General features: G+C 57.3%; 1 protein-coding gene across 2 annotated transcripts; it reads right to left on the bottom strand.

The window, feature by feature from the left end:
* Positions 1-1,164: 1,164 nt before the first annotated feature.
* Positions 1,165-5,030, bottom strand: CRYAA (crystallin alpha A). 2 transcript variants are annotated; one of them, XM_055373671.2, is made up of 3 exons: positions 4,683-5,030; positions 3,332-3,454; positions 1,165-1,900 (listed from the first exon to the last, which is right to left on the bottom strand). In XM_055373671.2, the coding sequence occupies exons 1-3, from the start codon at positions 4,869-4,871 to the stop codon at positions 1,691-1,693; spliced, it is 522 nt and encodes a 173-aa protein (XP_055229646.1). In that variant the 5' UTR covers positions 4,872-5,030; the 3' UTR covers positions 1,165-1,690. The 2 variants fall into 2 exon arrangements, with proteins under 2 accessions (XP_055229646.1, XP_055229647.1); XM_055373672.2 differs by lacking the exon at positions 4,683-5,030 and adding an exon at positions 3,562-4,077.
* Between the last annotated feature and the right edge of the window lie 6,073 nt (positions 5,031-11,103).

The following is an 11,103-nucleotide window of genomic DNA, read 5'->3' as shown; positions in this document are numbered from 1 at the left end:
GTGGGGTGTGTGGTGTGTGTGTGGAGTGTGTGGTGTGTGTGTGTGTGGAGTGTGTGGTGTGTGTGTGTGTGTGGAGTGTGTGGTGTGGAGTGTGTGGTGTGTGTGTGGAGTGTGTGGTGTGTGTGCTGTTCAGTGGCCGTGGCACGTGACGTCACTGGGCGTCACAGTGGCCGCCCACGCTAATGCCTGTTGCTGACTTTTTGAAACCCCGGTGGTGTCAGTGTCTGTGTTCTCCCGGGTAGAGGCTGCGCCCCCGTGGTCGTCCTGCTGGTGCCGTCAGGGTCCCGGTGCCTTCGGCCTCCGGGGTCGAGGGCGCTTTACTTGGCTGAGGGCGCTGGCAGGGCCCACTCGCCGTGGCGTCTGCTTCCCCTCGGGTGCCCTCTGGCCCCCCGGATCCCCCTCGGTGAGCGCAGCAGGCAGCCAGGGCCCCCCAGGCCGAGTCTCCCTCCCCGTGGCGGGGTCTGGCATGGCCGCCCAGTGTCTGGTCCCGGGAGGGGACAGAGCGAGCTTCCGCCTCCAGCTCGGGGCCGTGATGGGTTGCCCAGGGGAAGCTGCTGAGTTCCAGCTCCTCAAAAGCACGAGTGCCCTTAAAGCCCAACCCCGAAGGCAGCAGGACAGCCCCGCGGACCCCCGAGAGAACAGGACGGCCCCGCAGACCCCGAGAGAACAGGACGGCCCGCAGACCCCGAGAGAACAGGACGGCCCCGCAGACCCCGAGAGAACAGGACGGCCCCGCAGACCCCGAGAGAACAGGACGGCCCCGCGGACCCCCGAGAGAACAGGACGGCCCCGCAGACCCCGAGAGAACAGGACGGCCCGCAGAAGGAGGCCAGGGCTGGCGTCCCGCCCCGGTGCCGGCGCCGACAGAGAAAGGAGCCCGGCCTCCCTCCATTCCCTGCAGCCCCTTCCAGGTCGCTCCCCGCCCCCAGCTCTCGGAAGCGCTCCCCAGTCCCTTTCCCATCAGAGGCTCTGCCCCCAAAACCTCTCCTTCCAGCCCAGTGTGGAGGGAGGCGCTTGAGCTCAGGAGAAGGAAGGGACGCAGGCGACCCCATCGTTCTGAGGCCGCCGGGTCCAACACGAGCAGGAGACCCTGTTGTCCTCCCTCCCGGCGCCGCCCTCCTGCCCCTCGCGCCCCTGATGGAGACAGCACCAGCAGACGGCGGGTTGCTTGTATCACCTGCTCTTTATTGATTGCCGCGGGCTGCGCTCTCATGGGCGACCCATGTCCCCAAGAGCGGCACTACATAGAGGGGTTGGAGGAAGATGGTCTGAGAGAAGAGGCCGCGAGAGCCCAGGTGCACAGAAGCCCCGGCCCCACGGGCCTCACGCGCCCCAGGAGGTGTGGGCAGGGCCCGCCGCGGAGGGAGGCTGCAGGTGTGTCGGGAGGCACCTGGCCGGAGGTCACCCCCTCCTTCTGGACCCTCAGCAGAGTTGAGGCGCCTGCACCCCAGGGGAGCCAGGCTGCTATCTAAAGGAGTGTGAGGTGCGGTCACTTCCGCCACTGGCCGGTGTCGGGGTCTGGGACACCCTGAGACCCTAAGCTCTCCTGGCTGCTCTCTCAAACCCTCATTCCATGTGAGAAGGTGGAAAGGAAAAACAGGGAAGCAAAGGAAGACAGACACCCCGCCCTCAGGGTGCTCCCCCCATGATGGGCCAGGGCTGCAGGGGAGCCAGCCGAGGCGATGCCTGCTTAGGACGAGGGAGCCGAGGTGGGCTTCTCCTCCCGTGACACGGGGATGGCTCGCTCGGCGTGGGTGGCATCCAGGCCAGTCTGGATCTTGGGGCCACAGAAGGTCAGCATGCCATCGGCGGACAGGGAGCAAGAGAGGGCTGACTGGTCCACGTTGGACGGCAGGCGGTAGCGGCGGTGGAACTCACGGGAAATGTAGCCGTGGTCATCCTGGAGAGGGTGGGGGCGCACAGTCAGGGGGGCCACTGTGCAGGTGGCTGCCTTGCTCCATGCCAGAGAAGCTGCCCCAGCCCCACCGACTGCAGAAGGTGGCCAGCCTGCGGGGCTCTCACAGGGGCCGGGTGCAGCCAGCACATCCCATGGCCAGGCCCCCTGGGATTTATGGATTCATGCCCCTGCTTCTCTGGACCTCCGCCTGGCCTCGTGGCCACTTGCCGGGCTATTCCCTGCGGGGTGTTGTCTCTTCCCGCTCCATGGCTTCACTCCAAAATCGCAGGATCATTCCAGACCAGGCCCCGCACCTCAGCCAGGCTTCCGCTTCCAGACTCCGCAGGACTGCTCTAGCCCAGGTCTCTGCAGCCCTACCTAACGTGGCCAGACGACCCACATGGTTCCACGTCCCCTGGATGCCCTAAACCACAGACTCAGCTCCCTGGGCTGACCTCCTCCTCCACTGGGTGCAAAGACCAAGAGCTGGGAGCTCAGGAAGCATTTTCCAGGCTGTGCTGGGGCTACGTGGGGGCTTTACCGGGCCCAGGCGAGGGAGGGGCAGCACATGAGGAGGTCAGGGTTCACCCCCCAGCACCACCTTCTCCAGCATTGAAAGAGGACCCTGGCCAAAAGAAACCAAGACTTTGGCTAAGAGTTCCACCTTCCAGCCCCACTCTGCTCTCCAGCCCCCGCGGGGCACTGTCCATCTGTGACAGTCCATGAGCTCTTCCCGGCTCCGCCAGGAGATGCAGGTCACCAGGGCTCCAGTGCCCCGGCTCCCTCAACACCACGGAGATCCGAGGCCTCCACCCGAGCAAGAGCGGGGCATCAGGGTGACTGTGGGGAGAAGCTCCCGTCCCACCTGCCCGGTACTAGCTGTGGGACCCAGCAGGCTGAGGACCCCCTTGTTCCCCAGCTGTGCCCTGGAATAATGAGGACACTGGTTCCAAAGGGCTGCTGTGAGGCAAAGGTGTCAATGCCTGTAAAGCATTCCAAGCGGATGCAGCTATGCCGTCGGGGACTGGCTTCCTCAGGTAGGGTTCATGTGAAGATGCACATTGGCTAGGAGGCGGCCACCCGGGGCACTCCCACTTCCTGGGGTTCTTTCTAAGACCACCCTGGCATCCAGGTGACAGGGATGGAGCTGGCGACGGCTGGGTGCAGCCCGGGAAGGGACCCTAACCTGGATTGCTGAGCCACATTAGCTCGGGAATGGTGACCTCTGTCGCAGGGAGGGGCTGGCTGTGCTCAGGTGGGCATGGCCCCTCCCTTGGGGAAAAGCCAGGCCTGATTCGGGGTCCCCCGGAGAGCGTCCCTCTCCCAGGGTTGAAGGCATGGTGCAGGTGTGCAGGCCCGGTCTTGCCTGCCATGACCCCCTTGTCCTCGTGCCCACCTCGCCCCCCTCTCCCACCTCTCAGTGCTTGGGCTCACCTGGCGCTCGTTGTGCTTTCCGTGGATCTCCACAAAGTCGTCCTGCACCTTCACGGTGAGGTCCTCCGGGGAGAAGTGCTTCACATCGAGGAAGATGACGAACTTGTCCCGGTCGGATCGAACCTGAAATCCAAACGTGCCATGTGGAGCTGCCCAGAGGGTGCCGTCCCTGCTGGGGTTGGCAGAGACAGAGCGGGTCCCGGTTATCAGAACAGAGACGCTTCAGTCACCTGCCGGCCTCTTCTCCCACACACCAAGTGGGGCAGAGCTTTCGGGGGCCTGTGACTGTCTCCTGGACAGACAGGCATGACCCTCGACCTGTCTCCAAACCCTCAGGGCCAGCTGAGGGGCTGAATGCTACTGGTGGGCCGGCTGGTTGTTTGGCTGTGGTCAGGTGGCTGGTTATAGATCAGTTGGCTGGTTATGGGCTGGCTGGCTACTGGTTATGGTAGGAGGGGTCGTTACGGGTTAGTTGGTCCATTAGGGTCAATCGTCTGGCGGGTGATGCTTGGCTGGCTGGCTGGACTCAGCCTGTGGAATGAGGTCACTGCCCTTGGCGTCATGCTGTCTATAGAGGCGGCCGGAGCCTGCTGACAGCCTGCGCAGCTGCCTCTCCAAAACGCACTTCCACACGCTCCCTCTCACTCCCCTGGCTCAGCCTTGGCTCCCTGAGGCATTTTGCGCCCTGGCTTTGATGCCTACTGCAGCAGCCCTGGGGAGGACCCTGTTTATGAGGTGCTGGGTGGGACTCAGGCCCTCCAGAACAGCAGAACCCGCACCGCTCACCCGTGGCTCAGAGAGGAGGCCTGTGGTTGGGGCGGGGGGGGGGCGCCCATTGCCTGTCCTTTTAGCCTTGGCAGGGCACCTAAGTAAACTTGCCAAGAGCTTTGCTAGCCGTGGGCAGACCGAGCTCATTGGAGGAGGTGCTAGGAACGCCCTGCTCTCTGGCTTTCAGGACTATGACCCCCACCTGCTCCCAGGTCTCCGGGACTCAGGAGACCAGAGGAACCCGGCAGCTGGCATTCGCCACCACGCATGCCTGGATGGGCTGCTCTTGGGGTTTCCAGTATGTGGCTGGTGCCTTACAAAGCACACATTGGTCATGAGCTGATGGAGGAAAGCAAAGGTGGATTCAGGCTGCTCCCTTGTCCACCCTCTCCCCAGTGCCAGGGGAAGCTCTGCCACGTGGCTGCAGTGGGGACACAGGCTCTTGCCCAGCCTCTGCAAGGGGATGAAGTGGGACGAGGCCACCTGCCTGACGGAGCAAGACCAGAGTCCATCGCTCTCCACCCACCGAGGCCACCACCCTCTGAGCAGCGAGGAGAGGCCAGCACCACGGGCCACGTCTTACCTCAGAGATGCCGGAGTCCAGCACGGTGCGGAAGAGGGACTGGCGGTAGTAGGGGCTGATGGTGGACGACAGGAAGGGCAGCAGGTCATACTCAAAAAGGCCCTCGCCGAAAAACTGGTCGAACAGCCGGCTGGGGTAGAAGGGCCCCAGGGTGCGCTTGAACCAGGGGTGCTGGATGGTCACGTCCATGTTCAGCTTTGGTACCACGGGGACCTGGAGGCTGGCAGGAGTCAGTGGGGCCTCTGGGCAGCGCAGTGTGGAGCCAAGGCCGAGCCCTCCCTATATATGCCACCAGCAGAATGGAGGCATTAAGGGATTTCTCTGGAAAGGCATGAGCTCATGAAGAAGGCTGCTCAGTCAGCAGAAACGTGGCTGAGACAAGTGCCCGCCCCCAGCCCCAGGAGGGGCTGCACGGACTGTCCCCGAGGCCTGGACTCAGCTGAGGCCCGCCTGGGCACCCTGGGGCTCCCGGGAGGGCAGACAACCCAAGGAGGCGCCTGTGCCCCACACTCGCCTGGGGCGACAATGGAGCTTCTCATCTGCCAGTCACTGGGCAGGGGCTACGTGCCAGGGACCATGCTAGTTCTCTGCACACCTTGTCCTGCCTGGGTGGTCCTCATGGTCACCAGAGGAGGGAGAGCCCACACCCCCGTTAGACACAGAGGTTAGACTCATCGTCCTCAGAGTCTCACCGTGCCTGGGCAAGAGTGCACTGGTTTCCAAAGCGGAGTGCATCTGTGAACCTCCGTTACACTCACCACTTATAAAAAGTATGCATGCTTGTTAAAACTCCTGGAGAAGAAGCTGAAAGGTGCCATAATTCCAGCACCTGGGGGAGCCCTATGGCGTTTCATGCTTGTCCTCCAGGGGTCTGCGTGCCTCCAGCAGGAAGACGGGCTGGGCCGTGCACAGATGAGAGCGCCACCTGGTGAGCTTCCCTCTGCGGCCCACCCTGGACTCCCAGCCCCATGGCCGTCGTCCCCTCGATGTAACGCCTCGAGCGTTACATCTCGTAATGATGTAACGCCTTGATGTAACGTCCCCACGTAACTCCTCGAGCCTCCGTGGCATGACCTGCCGTGGCTGTTGAGTTGGGCTGCTCCTGTCAGGGTGGCGACATGTCCCCACGTCCCTGTCACCCATGCGGACCCACCACCCACATGATCCTGTTATCCACAAGTCCTGGTGATTATTTTGCTCCTCGACCCATGGCCCCTGTCCAGTTCTCACTAAGTGTCCAGGCACTCCCGGTTTTGTTTGTTTGTTTTTGAGATGGAGTCTTGCTCTGTCACCCAGAGTGGCGCCCAGATCATACAGTGGCGCGATCTCAGCTCACTGCAACCTCTGCCTCCCAGATTCAAACAATTCTCCCACCTCAGCCTCCTGAGTAGCTGAGACTGCAGGTGCCTGCCACCACACCTGGCTAATTATTATTATTATTATTTTTTTTTTTTTTTGTATTTTTAGTAGAGACAGGGATTCACCATGTTGGCCAGGCTGCTCTCAAACTCTTGACCTCAGGTGACCCACCTGCCTTGGCCTCTCAAAGTGTAGGATTACAGGCATGAGCCACTGCACCCGGCTCACTCCTAGTTTTAAGTCTTTTGATATTTTGGTATTTTGATATTTTGGTAAACTGGCCCTGGGGAGCATGGTCCTCCCCCACATCCCCCCTGCCAGCCTGGGAAGAGGCCGTGCCCCATCTCCCGGGCTAGCTTTTCTAGTGTACGGTCCAGGCTGTGGGAAGTTGCCTGGTTCTCTTTGGGCCTCCTAGTTCCTACTCAGCCTCTAACAGATTCATGCGTGTGGAGTAAACACACACCCAGGACACTCCCGGGCTTTGCAAATTCATCTCCAGCCCATGGGCTCAGAAGGCCATGAAAGGTCAGATGCCCCAGTGTATGCGGATCAGACCTGACACATCCCAGATGGGATCAGGGATCAAAGGGGGGGCTCCGAGGCGTGTTCCACGGGACACCTCCATCATGAGCAGCACCCATGAGCAGCACCCTTCCTCCTGCATTTACAGCACTGTCCGGGGACACAGGATCCCAAAAAATCTTGAAATGATAGCTTTAGCCCTGCAAGGTTACAATTCCAGAGGAGTGATTCCCTGGGGTGCCAAATTAAGGTGCAGATAGGAAACGCTGGGAGAGTGATGGGTGCTTCCCCCGAAAGCCTACACCAGACCTCTGCCTGTAGGTCCTCAGAGCCACCCTGTGAAGCAGGTCCCAGCATCATTCCCGCTTCATAGACCAGGAAATGGGAGCTTACAAGGTTAAGCCGCATGCACAGGTCACTTGGCTTGGAAGAAGGGAAGGGGGTTTAAAGCCACCTTTCCAGTCTGGGGGTCAACATCCAAGCAGTGGCAGGGTCTGGGTAAGGCAGCGGGCGGCCCCACTGTGCTGGCTGCCTATTCCTGGGGCATGGGGAGGGGGAAGAAGAGGCCTTTGGGATGGAAGCCAGCATGGAGCTTGGCCCTGGGGAGGGTCGAGCCAGGCCAGGAGCACGGTCAGTGCTGGGCGGAGCCATGCTGGAGCTTGAAGCAAAAGGAGAAGGCCGTCGTCCTCATCCTGCCTTTATGTAAAATGTTGACAGTTTGTCCACCACAAATTTTTTGCATTCATTTTGATTTACTTATTTATTTATTTTATTTATTTATTTTTGAGATGGAGTCTCGCTCTGTCGCCCAGGCTGGAGTGCAGTGGCACAATCTCAGCTCACTGCAACCTCTGCCTCCCGGGTTCAAACGATTCTCCTGCCTCAGCCTCCCAAGTAGCTGAGATTACAGGCACACACCACTATGCCCAGCTAATTTTTATATTTTTAGTAGAGATGAAGTTTCGCCGTGTTGGCCAGGCTGGTCTCGAACTCCTGAACTCTGGTGATCCACTCGCTTCGGCCTCCCAAAGTGATGGGATTACAGGCGTGAGCCACCGCGCCCGACCCATTTTGATTTTTTTAAACATTGCATCAAAACATGATTTAAACATCAGAACATTGATGACGGTGTTTTTAGTGCCCCTGACACTTGGCAGGGAGGGAGGAGCTGTGCTGTCCTTCACAGCTGGCCCTGCACATGGTCAGTCAAACAGTGGAGACTGCAGGCTGAGGAGGCAGCCGAGGCACCAACCTGGGGCTGGGCACCAGCCTGGTCCCATGGACTGCACAGCTCTGGGCGCCGAGGATGGGGCAAGGTCCTCAGACACGGGGCAGAGCAAGGTCCAGGCACTCACACCTCTTGCGCCCCTCACCACACGCTGTAGGGCCTGGCGGCTCAGAGGCCGCCGTGGGACGTCGAGGCTCTGCCACAGGATTGGCCGGGCCTGCAGGGGCCTTCTGAGTGAGCCAGCGCCTGAGTCTGCACAACAGAAGCAGGAAGGCCTGGACCGGGGGCAGGGAGGGCTCTAGGGCCCTAGGGGCCGTTTCAAACCCCGAGTTTAGGTGTTGTATTAGTGTCTTGTGGCTGATGTACCAATCACAGACTTAGTGGCTTAAAACAACACAAACGTCTTCTCTCACAGTTCTGGAGGCCACAAGTCTGAAATGTGTCTCATTCAACTTAAAGCAAGACACTGGCAGGGCTGGCTCCTGCTGGAGGCTCAGGGGAATCTGTTTCCTACCTTCTCCGGCATCTCAAGGCACCTGCCATTCTTGGCTCGTGGCCCCTCCTCCACCTTCAAAGGCAGTGGTGGGCGGTGAGGTCTCTCCCATCACATCCACCTGGCAATTACGCTCTCAGCCCACCTGGATAATTCAGGATCACCCCCACCACATCTCAAAGCCGGCTACTTTCAGGAGCCTTAACCCTCACTCGCTGGCCCGGAGCCTGCTGTGCAAACATCCTCACTTAATTGGTCCACACTGGTCGAGTCCTGTCTCTTAACGCTGTGTTAAACAAAGTCCCTGCTTTTCTGGAGCTGATATTCTCTTGGGTAGAGACAAGCAACAAACAAGTAAATGCACGCTGAGGTCAGTGCATCCGCCTGCCAGAGCCCTGTGCCATTCGCCTGGATTCTGGGGAAACAAGACCCTTTTGCTCTGGACCTGGGCTCCTCCTGAAATTTGTGTTGAAGATGCTGCCTCAAAGCCACAGTGTGCAGGTGGCGGGCAGGGAGAGGTGACAGCCAGTGCACTGAGGGATATGATGTCTGCGGAAAATGAAAAACCAGAATGAAACCAAAGACAAGTCAGTGTTCTTTTCCTGATTCCCAGCCACTGTCCATGCAGATCATGTCAGCACAAAATCCCCTTTTGCTGGGCTAAGTTCTAGCAATTGCTGCATTCATAGCAGTTGTTTCTAGAGGTAGGGATGTTCTATAAAGCTGCTGTGAGCACTGAATTAGTGATGCCTGGACTGCTGAACCATGGCTCCCAGGGGAGACACAGGGTTAGCGTCCTGTGAGCCTCTGGTCCCAATGTTCTCATCAGCTGAGCAATGCATCATTTGTCTTATGAGTGTTTCTGTGTGAAGATGCTTTACTGAGGCCAGGCGTGGTGGCTCACGCCTGTAATCCCAGCACTTTGGGAGGCCAAGGCGGGTGTATCACCTGAGGTCAGGAGTTCAAGATCAGCCTAGCCAAAATGGTGAAACCCCATTTCTATTAAAAATACTAAAATTAGCCAGGCGTGATGGTGCATGCCTGTAATCCCAGCTACTTGGGAGGCTGAGGCAGGAGAATCGCTTGAACCCAGGAGGTGGAGGTTGCAGTGAGCTGAAGTGCCACTGCACTTCAGACTGGGCAACAGAATGAGACTCTGTTCCAAAAAAGAAAAAAAAAAAAAAAGATGCTTTACTGAATCTATAAACATTGATTCACTAACACTGAACTCATGGCCAGCAGCCCTGTAGCTCAGCCCGAAGGAAGCTTCTCTAACCCGTGTTTCCTCTGTGAGATGCACTGCAGCTTTCTTACCTTTTGCAGTTTTGTGTGTTTTGTTCGTGATTTTGCTGTTTAAAATGCCCCCAAGCACAAAGCTGAAGAGTAACCAAACAGTAACCAAAACAGTCTTTGGGTTTCCATTTGTATGGCATATTTTTAGAAATCTTTTACTTTCAAACTATTTGTGTCTTTGAATCTAAAGTGTCTCTTGTAGACGACATATAATTAGATAATGTTTTTAATCTGTTTGGACAATTTCTGCATTTTAACTGAAGTGCTTAATCCACTTACTTAAAAATGCCTCCAAGCACACAGCTCTTCAGCACTGGGCTTGGGGACGTTTTAAAAAGCAAAATCACAAACAAAACACACGAAATGCAAAAATCATGGCACTAAATAGACCTCAAAAAGGATACTGGTTGACCGCCTGAGGCTGAAACAAGAGGGCATAGTGTTGCATTGTTCAACCTCAGCCAGGAATGTGTCTAAGGAGACAAATGTCTCGGCACTCTCTACACATCTGTGAATGACCAGGAAAACTCTGCAATTATTGATTTGGGGTCACAAACAAAATTTTTTGGTAATTTTTTTGTAGGGACGGGGTCTTGCTTGCTATGTTGCCCAGGCTGGTCTTGAACTCCTAGGCTCAAGCGATCCTCCCACCTTGGCCTCCAACGGTGCTGGGATTACAGGCGTGAGCCACTGTGCCCAGCCTACAAATAAATTTGACCAAGTAGGTGTCATGGACTGAACTGAGTTCCCAAAAAATTCCTATGTTGAAGTACTAACCCCAGGACCTCAGAGTGTGACTGTATTTGGAGATAGGATCTCTCAGGAAATTAAGTTAAAAGGAGGTCATTTGGGTGAGCCCTAATGCATGTGACTGGCATCCTTATAAGAAGAGGAAATCAGCTGGGTGCGGTGGCTCACGCCTGTAATCCCAACACTTTGGGAGGCCGAGGCGGGTGGATCACAAGCTCAGGAGTTCAAGACCAGCCTGGACAACATGGTGAAACCCCGTCTCTACTAAAATACAAAAAAATAGCCAGGCATGGTGGCATGCACCTGTAGTCCCAGCTACTCGGGAGGCTGAGGCAGGAGAATCACTTGAACCCGGAAAACGGAGGCTGCAGTGAGCCGAGATTGCACCACTGCACTCCTGCCTGGCGACAGAGTCTCACTCTGTCTTAAAAAAAAAAAAAAAAACGAGGAGGAAATCTGGACAAATTCCAAAAAGAGACACCAAGAACACATGCACACAGAGGAAAGTCCACATGAGGGCACAACAAGAAGAGGCCCGTCTGCAAGCACAGGAAGGAACCGGCCCCACCGACCCTGCGATCTTGGATTTCCAGGCTCCAGGACTGTGAGGCAACAAATGCCTGTTGTTTAAGCCAGCCGGTCTGTGGTCCCTGGCACACTGACATCACAGGGAATTCCCAAATCTGGAATGCATGAGTCATGAGGAGAGACTATATTTCTGTAATCTTCACATTAGCACAGTTTTATTTCTTGTTCTAAACATTTACTGAGTGGAA

The sequence above is a fragment of the Gorilla gorilla genome, chromosome 22, assembly GCF_029281585.2.
Source record: "Gorilla gorilla gorilla isolate KB3781 chromosome 22, NHGRI_mGorGor1-v2.1_pri, whole genome shotgun sequence".
Taxonomy (NCBI): Eukaryota; Metazoa; Chordata; class Mammalia; order Primates; family Hominidae; genus Gorilla; species Gorilla gorilla.
This window is presented reverse-complemented; position numbering and strand designations above follow the sequence as displayed.